The sequence below is a fragment of the Oncorhynchus masou genome, unplaced genomic scaffold (assembly GCF_036934945.1).
Source record: "Oncorhynchus masou masou isolate Uvic2021 unplaced genomic scaffold, UVic_Omas_1.1 unplaced_scaffold_2228, whole genome shotgun sequence".
Lineage (NCBI taxonomy): Eukaryota > Metazoa > Chordata > Actinopteri > Salmoniformes > Salmonidae > Oncorhynchus > Oncorhynchus masou.
In genome coordinates this window covers 26772-50223 of record NW_027008702.1, presented here as the reverse complement: position 1 = coordinate 50223, position 23452 = coordinate 26772, and the positions used below count along the sequence as shown (strand labels likewise).

Below are 23452 nucleotides of genomic sequence, written 5' to 3'. Positions count from 1 at the left end.
CAGAGCCAGTCATCTACCACAGGAGTGTTCTGTTGTCCCTCTTCAGCGTCAGTTATCTACCACAGAAGCGTTCTGTTGTCCCTCCTCAGAGTCAGTCATCTACCACAGGAGTATTCTGTTGTCCCTCTTCAGAGTCAGTCATCTACCACAGGAGTGTTCTGTTGTCCCTCCTCAGAGTCAGTTATCTACCACAGGAGTGTTCTGTTGTCCCTTCTCAGAGTCAGTCATCTACCACAGGAGTGTTCTGTTGTCCCTCCTCAGAGTCAGTCTTCTACCACAGGAGACTGCTGTTGTCCCTCCTCAGAGTCAGTCATCTACCACAGGAGTTCTGTTGTCCCTCCTCAGAGTCAGTCATCTACCACAGGAGTGTTCTGTTGTCCCTCCTCAGAGTCAGTTATCTACCACAGGAGTGTTCTGTTGTCCCACTCAGAGTCAGTCATCTACCACAGGAGTGTTCTGTTGTCCCTCCTCAGAGTCAGTTATCTACCACAGGAGTGTTCTGTTGTCCCTCCTCAGAGTCAGTTATCTACCACAGGAGTGTTCTGTTGTCCCTCCTCAGAGTCAGTCATCTACCACAGGAGTGTTCTGTTGTCCCTCCTCAGAGTCAGTCATCTACCACAGGAGTGTTCTGTTGTCCCTCCTCAGAGTCAGTCATCTACCACAGGAGTGTTCTGTTGTCCCTCCTCAGAGTCAGTCATCTACCACAGGAGTGTTCTGTTGTCCCTCCTCAGAGTCAGTCATCTACCACAGGAGTGTGCTGTTGTCCCTCCTCAGAGTCAGTCATCTACCACAGGAGTGTTCTGTTGTCCCACCTCAGAGTCAGTCTTCTACCACAGGAGACTGCTGTTGTCCCTTCTCAGAGTCAGTCATCTACCACAGGAGTGTTCTGTTGTCCCTCCTCAGAGTCAGTCATCTACCACAGGAGTGTTCTGTTGTCCCTCCTCAGAGTCAGTCATCTACCACAGGAGTGTTCTGTTGTCCCTCCTATGAGTTAGTTATCTACCACAGGAGTGTTCTTTTGTCCCTCCTCAGAGTCAGTCATCTACCACAGGAGTGTTCTGTTGTCCCTCCTCAGAGTCAGTTATCTACCACAGGAGTGTTCTGTTGTCCCTCCTCAGAGTCAGTTATCTACCACAGGAGTGTTCTGTTGTCCCTCCTCAGAGTCAGTTATCTACCACAGGAGTGTTCTGTTGTCCCTCCTCAGAGTCAGTTATCTACCACAGGAGTGTTCTGTTGTCCCTCCTCAGAGTCAGTCATCTACCACAGGAGTGTTCTGTTGTCCCTCCTCAGAGTCAGTCATCTACCACAGGAGTGTTCTGTTGTCCCACCGCAGAGTCAGTTATCTACCACAGGAGTGTTCTGTTGTCCCTCCTCAGAGTCAGTCATCTACCACAGGAGTGTTCTGTTGTCCCTCCTCAGAGTCAGTCATCTACCACAGGAGTGTTCTGTTGTTCCTCCTCAGAGTCAGTTATCTACCACAGGAGTGTTCTGTTGTCCCTCCTCAGAGTCAGTCATCTACCACAGGAGTGTTCTGTTGTCCCTCCTCAGAGTCAGTCATCTACCACAGGAGTGTTCTGTTGTCAGAGTCAGTCATCTACCACAGGAGTGTTCTGTTGTCCCTCCTCAGAGTCAGTTATCTACCACAGGAGTGTTCTGTTGTCCCTCCTCAGAGTCAGTTATCTACCACAGGAGTGTTCTGTTGTCCCTCCTCAGAGTCAGTTATCTACCACAGGAGTGTTCTGTTGTCCCTCCTCAGAGTCAGTCATCTACCACAGGAGTGTTCTGTTGTCAGAGTCAGTCATCCACAGGAGTGTTCAGAGTCAGTTATCTACCACAGGAGTGTTCTGTTGTCCCAACTCAGTCAGTTATCTACCACAGGAGTGTTCTGTTGTCCCTCCTCAGAGTCAGTTATCTACCACAGGAGTGTTCTGTTGTCAGAGTCAGTCATCTACCACAGGAGTGTTCTGTTGTCCCTCCTCAGAGTCAGTTATCTACCACAGGAGTGTTCTGTTGTCCCTCCTCAGAGTCAGTTATCTACCACAGGAGTGTTCTGTTGTCAGAGTCAGTCATCTACCCCAGGAGTGTTCTGTTGTCCCTCCTCAGAGTCAGTTATCTACCACAGGAGTGTTCTGTTGTCAGAGTCAGTCATCTACCACAGGAGTGTTCTGTTGTCCCTCCTCAGAGTCAGTCATCTACCACAGTAGTATTCTGTTGTCCCTCCTCAGAGTCAGTTATCTACCACAGGAGTGTTCTGTTGTCCCTCCTCAGAGTCAGTTATATACCACAGGAGTGTTCTGTTGTCCCTCCACATTGATCTGTCATCTACCACTGTAGTAGCCTCTGATTCTGTCCCCCCTCTATAGTCAGTTATCTACCACAGGTAGTGTTCTATTGTCCCATTATCTCTGAGTCAGTTATCTACCACAGGATTGTTCTGTTGTCAGAGTCAGTCATCTACCTCTGGAGTGTTCTGTTGTCCCTCCTCATTGTTAGTCAGTCATCTACCACATTAATGTCTCATGTGTTCTGTTGTCAGAGTCAAACTCATCTACCAAGTAGGAGTGTTCTGACACATTGTCCCTCCTCAGATTTGTCATCTACCACAGGAGTGTTCAGTTGTCAGTTAGTCAGTCATCTACCACAGGATCTGCTGTTCTGTTGTTTTACTAAAAGGTATTAAAATAATGTTCTGTTGTCCCTCCTGGATGTCAGTTATTTGTCATGAGCATTGTTTAGGGTCCCTCACTCAGATGGAATCTACCACAGGAGTGTTTGACTTTGCCATCTATTCTCCAATGTTTTATCTACCACAAAATGCAGCTGTTGTCCCTCCTAAAAATAGTTATCTAATAAGATGACAGCTGTTGTCCCTCCTGGATAATCTATCAAAGATTGTTCTGATATGTTTTTCCACATTGATTCTGGACACGATGTAACCCCTGGTATATAGCCTCCACATTGATTCTGTGTGGTACCAGTACCCAAGTCTATAGCCTCCACATGGTATCTCACAGGGGAAGTGAAATGAAAGACTGACTAGGCTTATATAGCCTCCACATTATCTCTGTATTGGACCCCCTGTATATAGCCTCCACATTGACTCTGTACCGGTTTCCCTAGTATATAGACACCAATTAACTCTGTACTGGTACCCCCTGTATTAAAACTCAGTGGTATTGTTATCTTGGGGAGACAGCTGTTCAAAATACTTGTTACTTTGTTTTATTTTTTAGACAGGAAGCGGGGTTTACTTAAACATCTGTTCATTGTTGGTTAGACAGGAAGCTTGGCAAAATAAGCATTTCATCATGTCATCCTGTTACATTTGACACATGTGACAAATACATTTTGATTGGGGAGACAGATTTGAAATACTAAGGCATCATGAAATCTTGTCAGACAGAAGTTAGCTAAATACTAACAATACATCATGTTCATCTTGGGGAGACAGGAAGGTATTCAAAATACTAATTAATACATCATGTTCATCTTGGATGCAGACAGGAGTGCTGGTTTGTCATGAGCATTGATTTTGGGGAGAAACTTCAAAACAGATGGAAACCACTGGCCTTTTTGACTTTGCCATCTATTCTCCAATGTTTTGACATCTTCCATAAACATCATGTTCATCTTGCCATAAAAATAGTGTGAAAAATAAGATGAACTCATGTTCATATTGGATAACAGGATCGAAAGATTGCTGATATCATTTTTCTTGGGGAGACAGGTGATGGCAAAATACTAAATGTAACCTTTGGTAGGAGACAGGAAGCAAAATACTTCTGCTGTGGGGGGACAGCAGAGCCAAAATCACTAAATAATACATCATGTTCATCTTGGGGAACAGGAAATGAAAATACTAAATAATACATATGATCATCTTGGGCACACAGCAAATGTGGTTGTAACTATAATACATCATGTTCATCTTGGGCAGACAGGAAGCGCGGTTGGCAAATGTCTCATGTGCATTTTCATTATCTGAAAGACACTTGTGGTTTCAAAATACTAAATATGACATCAATGAAAGCAGTTTGGGTGTGACAGTGAAGCAAAACTTCAGTGGTAAATGTTCATCTTGGGGAGACAGGAAGCGCGGTTGGCAAAATACTAAATAATACATCATGTTCATCTTGGGCAGACAGGAAGCGGGGTTGGCAAAATACTAAATAATACATCATGTTCATTCTGGGGAGACAGGAAGCGCGGTTGGCAAAATACTAAATAATACATCATGTTCATCTTGGGGAGACAGGAAGCGCGGTTGGCAAAATACTAAATAATACATCATGTTCATCTTGGGCAGACAGGAAGCGCGGTTGGCAAAATACTAAATAATACATCATGTTCATCTTGGGGAGACAGGAAGCGCGGTTGGCAAAATACTAAATAATACATCATGTTCATCTTGGGGGACAGGAAGCGCGGTTGGCAAAATACTAAATAATACATCATGTTCATCTTGGGGAGACAGGAAGCGGGTTGGCAAAATACTAAATAATACATCATGTTCATCTTGGGGAGACAGGAAGCGCGGTTGGCAAAATACTAAATAATACATCATGTTCATCTTGGGGGACAGGAAGCGGGGTTGGCAAAATACTAAATAATACATCATGTTCATCTTGGGCAGACAGGAAGCGTGGTTGGCAAAATACTAAATAATACATCATGTTTATCTTGGGCAGACAGGAAGCGCTGTTGGCAAAATACTAAATAATACATCATGTTTATCTTGGGCAGACAGGAAGCGCGGTTGGCAAAATACTAAATAATACATCATGTTCATCTTAGGCAGACAGGAAGCGTGGTTGGCAAAATACTAAATAATACATCATGTTTATCTTGGGCAGACAGGAAGCGCAGTTGGCAAAATACTAAATAATACATCATGTTCATCTTGGGGGGACAGGAAGCGGGGTTGGCAAAATACTAAATAATACATCATGTTCTTCTTGGGGGGACAGGAAGCGTGGTTGGCAAAATACTAAATAATACATCATCTTTATTTTGGGGAGACAGGAAGCGCGGTTGGCAAAATACTAAATAATACATCATGTTCATCTTGGGCAGACAGGAAGCGGGGTTGGCAAAATACTAAATAATACATCATGTTCATCTTGGGGAGACAGGAAGCGCGGTTGGCAAAATACTAAATAATACATCATGTTCATCTTGGGGGACAGGAAGCGCGGTTGGCAAAATACTAAATAATACATCATGTTCATCTTGGGCAGACAGGAAGCGGGGTTGGCAAAATACTAAATAATACATCATGTTCATCTTGGGCAGACATGAAGCGGGGTTGGCAAAATACTAAATAATACATCATGTTCATCTTGGGCAGACAGGAAGCGCGGTTGGCAAAATACTAAATAATACATCATGTTTACCTTGGGCAGACAGGAAGCTCGGTTGGCAAAATACTAAATAATACATCATGTTCATCTTAGGCAGACAGGAAGCGCAGTTGGCAAAATACTAAATAATACATCATGTTCATCTTGGGCAGACAGGAAGCGCGGTTGGCAAAATACTAAATAATACATCATGTTCATTTTGGGGAGACAGGAAGCGCGGTTGGCAAAATACTAAATAATACATCATGTTCATCTTGGGCAGACAGGAAGCGGGGTTGGCAAAATACTAAATAATACATCATGTTCATCTTGGGCAGACAGGAAGCGCGGTTGGCAAAATACTAAATAATACATCATGCAATTATACCGTCTATAAAATGGTCATACAGACTTATTCTAAAATACATTAAATTACATGTTTTCCTCGTCAATCTACACACAATACCGCATAATGACATCACAATACCCCATAATGATGAAGTGAAAACAGGTTTTTAGATATTTTAGCAAATTTATTTAAAAAAAATAAATAAAAAACAGAAATACTATATTTACATAAGCATTCAGAGCCTTTGCTATGAGACTCAAAATGAAACCCAGGTGCATCCTGATTCCACTGATCATCCTTAAAATGTTCTTAAACTTGATTGGAGTACACCTGTGGTAAATTCAATTGATTGGACATGATTTGGAAAGGCACACACCTGTCTTTATAAGGTCCCACAGTTAACAGTGCAAATAAACCAAGTCATGAGGTTGAAGGAATTGCCTGTAGAGCTCCAAGACGGGATTGTGCCGAGGCACAGATCTGGGGAAGGGTACCAAAACATTTCTGCATCATTGAAGGTCCCCAAGAACACAGTGGTCTCAATCATTGTATTCTAATGTTATTAACCAAGGCCTTCATAAACACAAGCAAATTATTATGTTTGCGATTGCGCATATTAAATATATTATTTACACTGTTATTATGTTACGGTTAGAATGACTGCTGAAGGGAGGCCCAGCGGTTCTAGGGTTAAGCGATATATCAGTGAAGACCACCTCTTCCAGGGCAACATGAGACACCATACTTCTCTATATACTGAGCTAGCGGGAGGAAGAATTATGTCTAAATCAATTTAGGATTGGGTGAAATGCTAGTGCCTGGAAATTCAATTTAAACTTTGTTACGGATCCTACGTCTTTCCATCTTTGTAAGTTTGATCATTTTATCCGGGATCTCTTACCATACCATATCAATTTTGAAACCGCACATTTTATCCCTATAGACAGACGGGGAAACATGGGAAGCATTGAACTACAGAAATTCCGCCGTGGCAATATATGAATTTTGACAATAGATATTCACTTCTTCAGGATTGGTGGGTCCCCTGTGGGACGGTTGAGTTAATGATGTGATTAGCATGAGGTTGTAATTAACAAGAAAATTTCACAGGACATAGACATATGATATGGGCAGAAAGATTAAATTCTTGTTAATCTAACTGAACTGTCCAATTTACAGTAGTGATTACAGTGAAAGAATACCATGATATTGTTTGAGGAGAGTGCACAGTTTTGAACATGAAAATTTATTAATAAACAAATTGGGCACATTTGGGCAGTCTTTTAAATTTGAACAAAAATACAATGGTTCATTGGATCAGTCTAAAACTTTGCACATACACTGCTGTCATCTAGTGGCCAATATCTAAATTGCACCTGGGCTGGAATAATTCATTTTGGCTTTTGTCTTGCACTTCAAAGATGATGGTACAAAAAAAAATTAGAAATATACAGTTTTTTTTTCTTTGTATAATCTTTTTTCAAATCCAATATGTTATATTCTCCTACATTCCTTTCATGTTTCCACAGACTTCAGTGTTTCCTTTCAAATGGTAGCAAGAAAAATGCATATCCTTGCTTCAGGACCTGAGCTACAGGCTGCTAGATTTGGGGATGTCACTTTAGGTGAAAATTGAAAGAAAGGGGCCAATCCTTAAGTTTTGTTTGGGGATGATGAAAAAGCATGACGAAAAAGCAGCCACTTTGTACAAATGGTTCTGCAATCCTATTTTCTTAATTTTAGAAAATAGAGGTGTATATAATAATGCAAAATCAATTCAGGAGAACGTTTCATGAAAAGTGTTTTATGTCTGTTTGGTGTAACCTCCCTAGCCCCCCTTCCTTAACCCCACCTCCCTAGCCCCCCTTCCCTAACCCCACCCTCCTAGCCCCACAATCCTAGCCCCCCTTCCTTAACCCCACCTCCCTAGCCCCCCCCTTCCCTAACCCCACCTTCCTAGCCCCCCATCCCAAACCCCTTCGCCCTAGCCCTCACATCCCTAACCCCATCTCCCTGCCCCATGGTTTAGTCTTCAGATATTCATTATTTAGGGTGGGTAATGAACATGACAACAGATAAACAGTCAAATCGGACCTGCAGGTTTATGAGTATTCCATACTACATACCAAAACAAAAAATTGCATGTGCAAAAAAATTCAGTCTGTAATCTATATTGTTCATCATGCCCTGTAGGCCAAGTCCTCCCTGGGAGATAAATTCGAAAGCTTTCCCGAAACAAAAGGAGGACACAAATCAACAGGAAGAAAAATAAACAAATGCAATTGTGTACTCACTCATATGGGACTGGCCATCTCTCCATAGCAGTCGCAACAAACAAACAAATTGTAGGGGAATAGCTTCCAACTTACACTGAGTGTACAAAACATTAAGAACACCTGCTCTTTCCATGACATAGACTGACATAGACTAACCTTATTGATGTCACTTGTTGAATCCACTTCAATCAGCGTAGATGAAGGGGAGGAGACAGGTTAAATATTGTTTTTCAAGCCTTGAGACAATTGAGACATGGATTGTGTATGTGTGCCATTCAAAGTGTAAATGGGCAAGACAGAATATGTATATAGGTATATTTGTCCCATGTAGGGATTCAATGCATTGTAGCCCCATAAGGAAGCAGCCTCAGTCCATTCAGGGCGGCAGTGTAGCCTAGTGGTTAGAGCATTGGACTAGTAACCAAAAGGTTGCAAGTTCAAATCCCCAAGCTGACAAGGCAGTTAACCCACTGTTCCTAGGCTGTCATATAAAATAAGAATTTGTTCTTAACTGACTTGCCTAGTAAAATAAAGGTTAAAAAATATATATATATATATTATTGTCCGCTGTGCATTCATTGGTGTGATGTCATCTCTGTGTTAACATCCTGGTAAAATAATAATAACAAAGTCCAGTACGCAGCATATTCGTAATGTTCCTTGTACACACTTAAGGGGATGTCCTCATCGTTGTCTTATGCTGAAGGCAACATCTTAGCCAATAGGCAAAGGCTGCTTGATAGTGCATGGATCGCATTCCTGAATATTGAGCCAGTCATAATGGGGTTTTCATCTGTTCACTCATACCATTGCGTCTCAGTTTTGAGCATCCCTGGTGGTGGAGAAATGTGTGTTTTCTCTTCTGGAAGGACAAGATGAGTTTTGCCGGGTGGATGAAGCCGCATCTCAGATTTAGCTTGTGCGGCTGGGATCTCACATCATTGTATGTCACACTCTGTTTTAACAAATGTATCATATTTTGACTAAAACGATAACTTATCGACCAACATCATCGTGCAACATCATGGGTAAACTCTTGGCACCTTTCAGCTTGAAAAAGTGGATTTCTATTGGTGTGGGGATTTAATAAGGGTGGCAAGTGGTCTAGTGGTTAGAGCGTTGGACTCGTAACCGAAAGGTTGCAAGATTGAATCCCCGAGCTGACAAGGTAAAACTCTGTCGTTCTGCCCCTGAACAAGGCCGTTTAAACCCACAAGGCCATCATTGAAAATAAGAATTTGTTCTTAACTGACTTGCCAAGCTAAATAAAGGTAAAATAAAAATAGTACAGAATGATGTAATATATGTCTGAATGGGGACATCAGATGTTGTTGAAGAACAGATACTGTATCTCCCGTACTAGACATTACCTTCAATAACATCACCCTCACAGGCTTTCTCCAATTACCCTCAATTACCTGCTCCCCAAGTTAACCTCCAATAGCAAGTCCCCAAATAACCCCGTCCTCCCTACAAGCACCCCCTGGTGGCTGTGTGCTTGTTTTTTAGCCGGGGGCTCATTTCTCCCTATATCAGCAGCTCCCCTTCTCTCCTCTTCCTCTCCCTCTTTCACTCTCACACTCTGCAGGAGATGCCAGACTGACAGATACTCATCCTCTCTCTCTCACTCTTTCTGTGTCTGTCTGTCTGTCTGTCTGTCTGTCTGTCTGTCTCACCAGGATAAGATTTACTGTTGCCAGGTAGGTCAGAAGCAGAACAAGGTTGTGTGTCTATCATTGTTGTTTCACATGTCTGGTTACAGGTGTCTGTGTTGAATGGTGTATATTTTAATTGATAACACTTTTGTTCATGTCTTTCTGTCTACAGAGTGTTCTGTCTACAAGGTCTTGGTTTGGTCTCTCTCCAACAGGTGACAGAACTCTCCCAGTCTTCAGACTTGTCTCTCTCCAGGTGATGAGCCTGTGTGGTTGGCTGTGGCTGCTCTACTGTCTCCATGTCCCTGGGTCTGTCTGGGGTCTGGATGGAGGTGGAGAGGGGGCTTGTCGGCTGGAAGCTAAGCCCGTCTCCGGCAGTGTTTATCGGGCAGGAGATGTGGTCATTGGGGGCCTGTTCCCCATCCATGGGGAAGCCCCTCTACCAGAGCAGGAGTTTAGGAGCATTAAGGGATATTCTACATGTACAATGTACGCAGCTTGTGTGATAACATATTTTTGTCATTGTGTTTTCACCAGACGGTATTGTGTATTCAGTTACCCCATCTCTCTGTTTCTTCCTTTCTTCTGTCTGTCAGGTTCAACCAGCGTGCTTACCGCTGGCTCCAGACTATGATCTTTGCTGTGGAGGAGATTAACCATGACACAGCCCTCCTGCCTAACCTCACCCTGGGGTTCCTGGCATCTGACACATGCCGGTCAGAGGGCACCACCCTGGGGGCAGCACTAGCCATGGTGACCGGCAAGGAGGCCTCCGTGGTGGGCACAGAGTGTGGCACTACCCCTGAGGTTCCCGTCATCATCGGGGATGCCCGTTCCTCAGCTTCCATGGTCGTGGCACAGACCCTCGGGCCGTTTGATTTACCCATGGTGAGGCAGGGGTTGGATTACAGGTTGGGATGAGATGATGACTCTCTTCACATTACATTTCAATCTCTTTCTAGATTTCCCTCTCTCTAAAGTTTAATTCCTTCTCCATCTGCCTCTTACAAATTATAATTCTCACTCTCATTGACTCCTATTTTGGAGCTCTATAGGCAATTATCTCTCTCTCTCCCTCTCTCTCTCTCTCTCTCTCTCTCTCTCTCTCTCTCTCTCTCTCTCTCTCTCTCTGTGTACTATCTCTCTCTCTGTTCTCTCCCAGGTGAGTTACTTTGCCAGTTGTGCATGCTTGAGTGACAACTGGAGGTACCCCTCATTCTTCCGTACCGTACCCAGCGATGCGTTCCAGGCTCGGGGCATGGCCAAGCTGCTGCGTCAGATGGGCTGGGTGTGGGTGGGACTGGTGTCAGAGGATGGTGACTATGGCAAGTTTGGGGTTCAGGTGCTTCTCCAAGAGCTCCAGGGATCTGGGGTGTGTGTCGCCTACTCTGAGGTCCTCCCCAAGGTATGACCTCACTCTGATGATCTGACAGTATACTCTCTCTCTTTTGCTCTCGCTCTTTCACTCTGACTCCCCCTCTCTTCCAATCTAATAGAAACGCTCTCTCTGATTTTCTCTGACACTCTTCCCTTTCTCTCACTGATGGTCATCCCCAAGTTACCGTCTAAGAGAAAGATCAGGCACATTGCGGACACCATCAGAGGATCTACTGCCAGAGTGGTGGTGGCATTTGTTGGATTCGCGGGTCATTCAGGGGTGAGCAGTTACCAGTCAGAGTACTGTTAATGATTTGAAAAACAGCTGTAGCAGTGTCCTTGTGTCTTACCGTGTCTTGATGCCCTTTACAGACACAATCATTTCCATATTGATAATTATGCATTTCATCTTGACTATCTAGATCTCTTTAACGATTTCATTCTCCAGGCCCTGATGGAAGAGGTTGTCCGTCAGAACATTACAGATAAGCAGTGGATTGCCTCAGAGGCCTGGGTCACCTACTCTGCTATCGCCTCCCCAAAAAACTTGCCCTCTCTTGCCGGGACCATTGGTTTTGCCCTGAAGAAAGCTGATATTCCCGGCCTGGGGCCATTCCTAACACGCCTCCATCCAGACGGGGACTACCAGAAGTCTGACCCCTTCCTGAGGGAATTGTGGGAAGAGATGTTCGTGTGTTCTCTGGGGGTAGACCCCAGCGTGACACTGCCGTCCAGGCGACAGTGTACTGGGTCAGAGGTCATACGTGAGGGAGACTTTACACCTAAATCTCAGTTTTTTGTCCTGACTCCCAATGTTATCTCAGTAAAATAAAGTGTCAATCCTAGGTGAGGGACAGAGCCAGTATGCTGACGTGTCTCAGCTGAGAGCCAGCTATAATGTGTACAAGGCTGTGTACGCCATCGCCTACGCCATACAGGATATGATGGCCTGTCGACCAGGGGACGGAGTCTTTAATGGTGGACAGTGCCCTGATATCAGGAAGCTTCAGCCCAGCCAGGTGAGAATAACATGTTGATCTGTTTTCAAGTTAAGAATACTAATGTTTCCAGTCAGGATACAGTGAAAACACTTTGTAAGGTTTGAATACTAAAGAACAAAAGCCACAACTGGTTCTAACTCTTAATCCTGTTCCAATGCCCTTTTCTCTTTGAGATTGTTCATTATCTGAGGGGCGTGAACTTCAGTACTCCTGTGGGGGAATCTTTCCACTTCGACATGAATGGTGATCCGCCTGCCTCTTATGACATCATCAACTGGCATGTGACCCCCGAGGGGACGGCAGAGTTTGTCCAGGTCGGACATTTTCTGTCCTCTGAGGGATCGGACAACCAGTTTCACATCGACATGGATAACGTGGTGTGGGGTGGGGGCAGCGGAGATGAGGTGAGAACTGTTCAGTTTGGTGTGTGTGTGTGTGTGTGTGTGTGTGTGTGTGTGTGTGTGTGTGTGTGTGTGTGTGTGTGTGTGTGTGTGTGTGTGTGTGTGTGCGTGTGCGCGTGCATGTGCGTGTGTGTGTGTGTGTGTGAGATTTATTGAGTTAATCACACTGAGGCAGACATACAGAAGAGGGAAAGCTGGAAAAAAAACAAAAAAATAACAGTGGGACGTTATGTCAGACAGGAAGCTCTATCATCAACATGATTCTGAACGTGAGATATTTGTGTGGTCATTGTCCTGGCAGAGTCCCCAGAGGGGCCCAGCAAGCCTGTCTGTGTCTGTGTTTAATAATGATGATAATAGCAATGATGATGATGATGATAACTTCTTCCTCTCCCCCCTCTGGTAGGTCCTTGTGTCTGTATGCAGTGCTGACTGTCCCCCTGGTACCAGGCATGCGGTACAGAAGGGGAAGCCTGTGTGCTGCTTTGACTGTCTGTCCTGTGCTGAGGGAGAGATCAGCAACACAACAGGTAGTCTATCAACGGTTCTGATTTCAATTCATATTTTTCCTCAAGCCTGATTGGTCCTGATTTGGAGTCATCATTCTTCTTCCTTCTCTATCAGGGTCAGTTGAGTGTTTTAGGTGTCCAGAGCGGTTCTGGTCCAACCCTGATCGTACGGCCTGCATCCCCCAGCTGGTGGACTTCCTCTCCTATAGCGACACCATGGGCGTCATTCTGTCTGTCATCTCAGTTTCCGGGGCAACACTCACAGCCGGTGCCCTGGCCACCTTCCTCTACCACCGTCACACGGCCCTGGTGAGTTGAATCATATGATCCTATATAGAGGTACTGGACAGAGATGAGATTGTGTCATCATTTCTGACATCACTCAGTCTAATTTATCTTTCTCTGTCTCGTTCCAGGTGAAAGCCAACAACTCTGAGCTCAGCTTCCTGCTCCTTCTGTCGCTCAAGCTCTGCTTCCTGTGTGCTCTGGTTTTCATTGGCCGACCGAAGCCGTGGACATGCATGCTGAGACACACCCTATTTGGTACAAGCTTTGTGTTCTGCATCTCCTGTCTGCTCAGCAGGACTGTGGTGGTGCTGGTGGCCTTCAGGGCCACTCTGCCTGGAGAGAACCTGATGAGATACTTCAGCCCCACCCAGCAGAGGATGGGTATCTCACTCTGCACACTCATCCAGGTTAACATCTGTTTTTTACTGTATTCTATGGGAATGTAGTTGTTTCCTTCATTGACCATATTATTTGTTTTCAAGATAACTCATTAAGATAACTCAATATAACTAGTTTTCCATCCACCTCCGTTCCCTTACACAGGTGCTGATCTGTGTGCTGTGGCTGGCCTTAGCTCCACCCCGACCTGCTGAGAGGAGGGGCAGAGAGGGTCGGGGCCCGAGGGTCGTCCTGGAGTGTGAAGTGGGCTCTGTGGTCGGCTTCTCTCTGGTGCTGGGCTACATCGGCCTGCTGGCCTCCCTCTGTCTCCTCTTAGCCTTCTTGGCCAGGAAACTCCCAGACAACTTCAACGAGGCCAAGTTCATCACCTTCAGCATGCTGATCTTCTGTGCCGTGTGGATCTCCTTCATCCCTGCCTACGTCAGCTCTCCTGGGAAGTACACAGTAGCTGTAGAGATCTTTGCCATCCTGGCCTCCAGCTTTGGGCTGCTGTTCTGTCTGTTTGCTCCAAAGTGTTACATCATCCTCCTGAGACCAGAGAGAAACACCAAGAAACACATGATGTCCAAATAGGAACCACCAAGAAACACATGATGTCCATTTAGAAACCACCAAGAAACACATGATGTCCAAATAGAAACCACCAAGAAACACATGATGTCCAATTAGAAACCACCAAGAAACACATGATGTCCAATTAGAAACCACCAAGAAACACATAATGTCCATTTAGAAACCACCAAGAAACACATGATGTCCAATTAGAAACCACCAAGAAACACATGATGTCCAATTAGAAACCACCAAGAAACACATGATGTCCAAATAGAAACCACCAAGAAACACATAATGTCCAAATAGAAACCACCAAGAAACACATGATGTCCAATTAGAAACCACCAAGAAACATATGATGTCCATTTAGAAACCACCAAGAAACACATGATGTCCAAATAGAAACCACCAAGAAACACATGATGTCCAAATAGAAACCACCAAGAAACACATGATGTCCAATTTGAAACCACCAAGAAACACATGATGTCCAAATAGAAACCACCAAGAAACACATGATGTCCAAATAGAAACCACCAAGAAACACATGATGTCCAAATAGAAACCACCAAGAAACACATGATGTCCAATTAGAAACCACCAAGAAACATATGATGTCCATTTAGAAACCACCAAGAAACACATGATGTCCAAATAGAAACCACCAAGAAACACATGATGTCCAAATAGAAACCACCAAGAAACACATGATGTCCAATTTGAAACCACCAAGAAACACATGATGTCCAATTAGAAACCACCAAGAAACACATGATGTCCAATTAGAAACCACCAAGAAACACATGATGTCCAAATAGAAACCACCAAGAAACACATGATGTCCAAATATTAACTTACACATGCTCATATCATGATTTAGGGCTCGTCGATAATCAACAGGGGAATGTCCATTCTGTTTGGAAACATTCATTTCCTGCTCTAACTTCACTATATTACTTTGTTAATATTAGTATGTGTTCTTATAATGTGTCAGAAATAAACACGTCTATATGAACAATACCAATAAAGATTACGTAGTGTCTACTCATGCTGGAAGAGTTAGTATTGAGTCTGACACACAGAACCTACAGACCCCCTACACATGATTCCTTCGTCACCCAGTCAGTGTTTATGTGTGTGTGTGTGTGTGTGTGTGTGTGTGTGTGTGTGTGTGTGTGTGTGTGTGTGTGTGTGTGTGTGTGTGTGTGTGTGTGTGCGTGTGTGCGTGTGCGCGTGTGCGCGTGTGCGTGTGTGCGTGTGTGTGTCTGTGTGTGTGATTGCGAGTGTATCTGTCCCACATCGTATAGCAAAATGAAAACAGGCACATTCCACTGTCTGCTTACCCACTGTGGGAACCTCTCCACTCCCTATCACTCCCTCTTCACACTGTCTGCTTACCCACTGTGGGAACCTCTCCACTCCCCATCACTCCCTCTTCACGCTGTCTGCTTACCCACTGTGGGAACCTCTCCACTCCCCATCACTCCCTCTTCACACCCAGAAGACTCAAGGCTGTAATCGCTGCCTAAAGTGCTTCAACAAAGTACTGAGTTAAGGGTCTGAAAATTATGTGACAGTTCAGTTTTTTTATATATAAATTTGCATTCATTTCTAAAAAACCTCTTTTTGCTTTGTCATTGTGGGGTACTGTGTGTAGATTTACGAATGGACAATGACTATTTAGTCATTTATAGAATAAAGCTGTGTTGCAGCTATCTGTGGCTAGACCGATGCAGTTTATTGTCATCAAGAACAAGGCATTGGCAAAGGCCAGTGAGTCAGCAGTTGGAATGATTATTATTCCTCCAAATGTGCTTATGATTTGAAAGAGTTTATTGCTGTTGTGTTTTACCAGAACACCCAGCTGCTTCTTAGTCGTGACATCAGTACTTTCATCAATAATCAATGAGTAAGACTCCCAATGTGCTTTTTTGGTTCCTCATAAAATCACAAAATTGCATAAAATGTTATTTGTCCCATGCGTCAAATACAACCTTACACTGACGAGGTCACAACCCAAAAAATACAGACAAGAATAAGATATAAAAGTAACAAGTAATTAAAGAGCAGCAGTAAAACAGCAGTAGCGAGACTAAATACAGGGGGTACCGGTACAGAGTCAATGTGGAGACTATATACAGGGGGTACCAGTACAGAGTCAATGTGCGCGGGCACCGGTTTGTTGAGGTAGTACATTTAGGTAGAGTCATGTGACTATGCACAGATGACAACAGCAGAGAGTAGCAGCGATGTAAAGATGGGGAATGGGTCGGGGGGCAATGCAAATAGTCTGTGTAGCCATTGATTAGATGTTCAGGAGTCTTATGGCTTGGAGGTAGAACAGTCTGTGAAGAGGGTGGCTTTAGTCTTTGACAATTTTTAGGGCCTTCCTCTGGCCTCGCCTGGTTTAGAGCTCCTGGATGGCAGGAAGCTTTGCCCCAGTGATATACTGGGCCGTTCGCACTACCTTCTGTAAGTGCCTTGAGGTCGGAGGCCGAGCAGTTGTGTAAGGGTTTTCCTCCTCTTCGTCTGAGGAGGAGTAAGGATCGGACCAAGATGCAGCGTGGTAAGTGTTCATGATGATTACTTTATTAAATAAACTGAACACTATAAAATACAAAACAATAAATGTGAACATGAACAAAACCGAAACAGTACCGTGTGGCGACAAACACTCACACGGACACAAACACCCACAAACAAACAGTGAAACCCAGGCTACCTAAGTATGATTCTCAATCAGAGACAACTAATGACACCTGCCTCTGATTGACAACCATACTAGGCCGAAACAGAAACCAAACATAGAAAAACTAACATAGACTGCCCACCCCAACTCATGCCCTGACCATACTAAATAAAGACAAAACAAAGGAAATAAAGGTCAGAACGTAACAAGTTGCCATACCAGGCAGTGATGCATACTCTCAATGGTGCAGCTGTAGAACCTTTTGAGGATGGGAGGAACATGCCAAATATTTTCAGTCTCCTGAGGGGGTATAGTTTTTGTCGTGCCCTCCTCACAGCTGTCTTCATGTGCATGGACCATGTTAGTTTGTTGGTGATGTGGACACCAAGGAACTTGAAGCTCTCAACCTGCTCCACTGCAGCCCCGTCGACGAGAATCGGGGCCTGCTCGGTCCTTTTTTCCTGTAGTCCACAATCATCTCGTTTGTCTTGATCACTTGAGGGAGAGGTGGGAGTCCTGGCACCACACAGCCAGGTCTCTTACCTCCTCCATGTAGGTTGTCTTGTTGTCGTCAGTCAATACCACTGTTGTGTCATCAGCAAATTTCATGATGGTGTTGGAGTCGAGCCTTGCTGTGCAGTCATGAGTGAACAGGTAGAACAGGAGGGGACTGAGCATGCAACCTTGAGGGGCCCCTGTGTTGAGGATCAGCGTGGTATATGTGTTGTTACCTACCCTTACCACCTGGGGGCGGCCCGTCAGGAAGTCCAGGATTCAGTTGCAGAGGGAGGACTTTAGTCCCAGGGTCTTTAGCTTATTGATGAGCTTTGAGGGCACTATGGTGTTGAACACTGAGCTGTAGTCAATGAATACCATTCTCACACAGGTGTTCCTTTTGTCCAGGTAGGAAAGGGCAGTGTGGAGTGCAATAGAGATTGCATCATCTGTGGATCTGTTGGTGCAGTTTGCAAATTGAAGTGGGTCTAGGGTTTCAAGGATAATGGTGTTGATGTGAGCCATGACCAGCCTTTCAAAGCACTTCATGGCTACAGATGTGAGTGCTTGGGTTGGTAGTCATTTAGGCACTTTAGTGTTCAAAGTGCCTGCGCCTTAGTGTTCTAAGGCACAGGCACTATGGTGGTCTGCTTAAAACATGTTGGTATTACAGACTCTGGCGGGGAAAGGTTGAAAATGTCAGTGAAGATACTTTCCAGTTGATCAGCGCATGCTCACAGTACACGTCCTGGTAATCTGTCTGGCCCTGCGGCCTTGTGAATGTTGACCTGTTTAAAGCTCTTACTCACATCGGCTGCTGAGAGCGTGATCACACAGTCTTCCGGTACAGCTGGTGCTCTCATGCATGTTTCAGTGTTATTTGCCTTGAAGTGAGTATAGAAGTATCTGATAGGCTCATGTCACTGGGAAGCTCTTGGCTGTGCTTCCCTTTGCATTCTGTAATGGTTTGCAAGCCCTGCCACATCCGACGAGCATCAGAGCCGGTGTATTATGATTTGATCTTAGTCCTGTATTGAAGCTTTGCGTGTTTGATGGTTCGTCGGAGGGCATAGCTGAATTTCTTATAAGCTTCCGGGTTAGAGTCCTGCTCTTTAAAAGCAGCAGCTCTAGCCTTTAGCTCAGTGCGGATGTTGCCTGTGATCCATAGCTTCTGGTTGGGGTATGTAAGTACGGTCACAGTAGAGACGACGTCATCAATGTACTTATTGATGAAGCCAATGACTTATGTGGTGTACTCCTCAATGCCATCAGAGGAATCCCGGAACATAGTCCAGTCTGTGCTAGCAAAACAGTCCTGTAGCTTAGCATCTACTTCATCTGATAACTTTTTTATTATCTAGTCACTTCCTGCTTTAATTTTAGCTTGTAAGCAGGAATTAGGAGGATAGAATTATGGTCAGATTTGCCAAATGGAGGGCGAGGTAGAGCTTGGTATGCGTCTCTGTGTGGGTGTTACAGTTTTTAATGTCCTGTTGGTAGTTTACTATTCCGCGTAGTTCGGCAATTTTATTCTCCAAAGATTGCACGTTTGCTAGCAGAATGGAGGGAAGTGGGGGTTTATTCGATCGCCTACGAATTCTCAGAAGGCAGTCCGCACATTGGCATCTTTTTCTCTGCCTCCTCCTCACGCAAATCACGGGGATCTGGGCTTGTACCCGAGGAAGCAGCATATCGTTGCACCGGGCTCGTCAGAGTCGTGACCGCTCTTTACTGTGGATTTCTTAACATAATGCGCCAAACAAACTGAGGTATTTTGGATACAAAAATAATCTTTATGGAACAAAAATAACATTTGTTGTGTAACTGGGAGTCTCGTGAGTGAAAACATCCGAAGATCATCAAACGTAAATTATTAATTTGATTGCTTTTCTGATTTTCGTGACCAAGCTACCTGATGCTAAGTGTACTTAATGTTTTGTCATGCGATTGATAAACTTACACAAACGCTTGGATTGCTTTCGCTGTAAAGCATAATTTCAAAATCTGAGACGACAGGTGGATTAAGAAAAGGCTAACCTGTGTTTTACAGTATTGCACTTGTGATTTCATGAATATGAATATTTTTTGTAATATTATTTGACTGAGGCGCTATGCTATTCAGCGGTTGCTGATGACAATTATCCCGCTTAACCTCTAGCGTCGAGCAATCCCGTATCCGGGAGCGTAATCATAGCCTCAAGCTCATTAGCATAACGCAACGTTAACTATTCATGAAAATCGCAAATGAAATTAAATAAATATATTGGCTCACAAGCTTAGCCTTTTGTTAACAACACTGTCATCTCAGATTTTCAAAATATGCTTTTCAACCATAGCTACACAAGCATTTGTGTAAGAGTATTGATAGCTAGCATAGCATTAAGACTAGCATTCAGCAGGCAACATTTTCACAAAAACAAGAAAAGCATTCAAATAAAATAATTTACCTTTGAAGAACTTCGTATGTTTTCAATGAGGAGACTCTCAGTTAGATAGCAAATGTTCAGTTTTTCCAAATATTATTTGTGTAGGACAAATTGCTCCGTTTTGTTCATCACGTTTGGCTAAGAAAAAAAACAAAAATTCAGTCATTACAACGCCAAACGTTTTTCCAAATTAACTCCATAATATCAACAGAAACATGGCAAACGTTGTTTAGAATCAATCCTCAAGGTGATAAATCATTCGTGGCAGTTGCCTTTCTCCTCTGAACCAAATGGAAAAGTGGACGCAGCTGGAGATTGCGCAATAATTTTGACACCAAGCGGACACCTGGTAAATGTAGTCTCTTATGGTCAATCTTCCAATGATATGGCTACAAATACGTCACAATGCTGCAGACATCTTGGGGAAACGACAGAAAGTGTAGGCTCATTCCTGGCGCATTCACAACCATATAAGGAGACATTGGAACACATCGCATTCAAAATCTGGGGCATTTCCTGTATGAAATTTCATCTTGGTTTCGCCTGTAGCATTAGATCTGTGGCACTCACAGACTATATCTTTGCAGTTTTGGAAACGTCAGAGTGTTTTCTTTCCAAAGATGTCAATTATATGCATAGTCGAGCATCTTTTCGTGACAAAATATCTTGTTTAAAATGGGAACGTTTTTTTATCCAAAAATTAAAAGAGCGCCCCCTATATCGAAGAAGTTAAGGGATGGGTAGCGTCAAGAAGTTAATGTGAGTCTGGAAGGAGAGTTTACTGTCTCACCAGACACCCAGTTACTTGTAGTTGTCCACATATTCTAAGTCAGAACCATCCAGAGTGGTGATGCTAGATGGGCAGGCAGGTGCTGGCAGCGATCGGTTGAAGAGCATGCATTTAGTTTTACTTGCATTTAAGAGCAGTTGGAGGCCACGGATGGAGAGTTGTATGTCATTGAATCTCGTTTGGAGGTTAGTTAACTTCTTGACACACCCATCCTGTTAGGGGGATCATTTTCATCAACACCCGTTGAATTGCAGTGCGCCAATTTAAAATTAAATTACTCAAAATATTTAATTTTCATGAAATCACAAGTGCAATATAGCAAAACACAGCTTAGCTTGTTGTTAATCCATCTGGCGCGTCAGATTTCAATTCAGCTTTTCTGCAAAAACATAACAAGCGTTTATGTAAGAACATATCTCTCAGTAGACAAAATATTACAAACAGCTAGCAACCAAGAAGATTGGTCACGAAAGTCAGAAAAGCAATAAATTAAATCACTTACCTTTGATGATCTTTGGATGTTTGCACTCACGAGACTCCCAGTTACACAATAAATGTTCCTTTTGTTCCATAAAGATTATTTTTATGTTCAAAATACCAACCATTTGTTTGGCGCGTTATGTTCAGCAATTCACAGGCTCGAGCGTTTTTTTTTAATAATCAATCCTCAGGTTGTTTTTAAAATATATAATCGATAATATATCAACTGGGACTGTAGCGTTTTCAATAGGAGAGGGAGAGACAATGGCTGCCCCACTCTGTTGCTCAAGCAAAACTCTGCGAACACCCAGCTATCCACTGACACGATGTGATCTTTCTCGCTCTTTTTTCAAAATAAAAGCCTGAAACTATGTCTAAAGACTGTTAACACCTTGAGGAAGCGATAGGAAAATGAATCTGGTTGATATCCCTTTAAATGAAGCAAAGGCAGGCTATGGAACATGGAGTTTTCAAAATAGAAGCCACTTCCTGATTTGATTTTCCTCAGGGTTTTGCCTGCAATATCATTTCTGTTATACTCCCAGACAATATTTTGACAGTTTTGGAAACTTCAGAGTGTTTTCTACCCTAATCTGCCAATGATATGCATATTCTAGCATCTGGTCCTGAGAAATAGGCCGTTTACTTTGGGAACGTTATTTTTCCAAATATAAAAATAGTGTCCCCTAGGAGGCAAGGCATCCAATGGAACAGAGAGCATTCAGGAAAAACAGCACATCCTTGTTGGATTTTCCTTCTGGTTTTCGGCTGCAATATGAGCTATTTTATAGTCACAGACAATATTTTGACAGTTTTGGAAACTTTAGAGTGTCAATTATATGCATATTCTAGTTTCTGGGCCTGAGAAATAGGCAGTTTGAAATGGATACGTTTTTTAGTCAAAAACGAAAATACTGCCCCCTACACTCAACAAGTTAACACAGTGTCCAAAGATGGGCCAGAAGTTTACAGAATGGTGTTGTCTGTGTGGAAGTGGATCAGAGAATCATCAGCAGCAAGAGCGATATCATTGATGTACACAGAGAAAAGAGTCGTTAATTGAACCCTGTGGCACCCCCATAGAGACTGCCAGAGGTCCGGACAGCATGCCCTCCAATCCAATTTGACACACTGAACTCCATCTGAGAAGTAGTTGGTGAACCAGGCAAGGCAGTCACTTGAGGAACCAAGGCTGTTGAGTCTGCCAATAAGAATGTGGTGATTGACAGATGTGGCGGATGAATCAGATTTAGTTGGGTAACATAGATAATTAAGATGTTTTATTTGCTTAATATGCTTATGTGAGATACTTGTCACTAGAATGTATCCTTTTGGACTACAGTGTTGGCAGTTGCACTTTTCCATAAGCTGGGGCTCAGTCTCTTGGGGCCCAGAGAGGGGAGAGGTCAGACTTGTCTTTCACATGTCCCTGGTGCTACGCAGAATATCAGAAAGGGAAGAGAAAGGAATGGAATGTTGTCTTCATATGTGAATGTGTCTTTACCTATTCCTAAACCATGAGAAGGGATGGCGTGATTAATGGGGAACCAAAGTCTCCACAATGTCTGTGCGCCTGTCACTCCCTCCTTTTCCCATTGGGGGGAGGTGTATAGCAGTGTCTGGAAACATTGTATGCCCTCTCTGATCTTACACTTATCCTGGGACAGTGTATGACCTAGAGGCTCACTCCCCTCAGTGAGCTTGTTCAGGAGTGGGGTCAAGAGGGGGTTTACTTGAGATGGGAGTATCTAGAGTTGATAATTGATATATGCCATTGGGTGAGTTGGTGTTTTTGTACTATGAAGTACCAGGAACGAGATTAGAACCTCGTCTGAGGGACCAAACTGAACGATAATTTATAGCGAATGTTATCTGGCTAAGGGATACTCCTTTCTCAAGAAAAAGTATTTCTTTATGAACAGTTCCTAAGATCTGTGGTTCGTCATGTAAGTTGAGAGGGGTGTTCTTGGCTATAAAATAATCTTTGTCTTTTTCTGTAGTCTCTTTCAATGGTTCATTAGAGATAGCGCATCATTGAAAGTCAAAAAGGCTATTGCAAAGTTTATTATTATTAAAGATGTAGTTTAAGTATAACTCTGACTGGTGTGTGGTTTGAAACTCTCCGCATTTGGTAAAGCAGAAATATACCACCACACAGAGTCGAAAGGCTTGACCAGGTCGATGAATATGGCTGCACAGTATTGTCTCTTATCGATGGCAGTTATGATATCGTTTAGGACCTTGAGCCTGTCTGAAGTGCAACCATGACCAGCTCGGAAACCAGATTTCATAGCGGAGAAGGTACGGTGAGATTCGAAATGGTCTGTGATCTGTTTGTTAACTTGGCTTTTGAAGACCTTAGAAAGGCAGGGTAAGATAGATATAGGTCTGAAACAGTTTGTGTCTAGAGGGTCTCCCACTTT

The 23452-nt window shown here is 43.6% G+C and overlaps 1 protein-coding gene across 1 annotated transcript; it reads left to right on the top strand.

Annotated features, from left to right (window-relative positions):
- The first annotated feature begins 9878 nt into the window (after positions 1-9878).
- LOC135533118 (extracellular calcium-sensing receptor-like) lies at positions 9879-14167 on the top strand. Its single transcript, XM_064960528.1, has 11 exons — positions 9879-10108; positions 10216-10507; positions 10782-11024; positions 11178-11276; positions 11445-11760; positions 11843-12015; positions 12171-12401; positions 12805-12928; positions 13023-13216; positions 13324-13602; positions 13739-14167. The coding sequence occupies exons 1-11, from the start codon at positions 9879-9881 to the stop codon at positions 14165-14167; spliced, it is 2610 nt and encodes an 869-aa protein (XP_064816600.1).
- The last annotated feature ends 9285 nt before the right edge of the window (positions 14168-23452 follow it).

Coding starts and splice junctions, on each gene's coding strand:
- LOC135533118 (XM_064960528.1), top strand. CDS start 9,879: ATGAGCCTGTGTGGTTGGCTGTGGCTGCTCTACTGTCTCCATGTCCCT. Junction 11,025..11,177: donor ACTCTGAGGTCCTCCCCAAG/GTATGACCTCAC, acceptor GTCATCCCCAAG/TTACCGTCTAAGAGAAAGAT. Junction 12,929..13,022: donor AGAGATCAGCAACACAACAG/GTAGTCTATCAA, acceptor CTTCTCTATCAG/GGTCAGTTGAGTGTTTTAGG.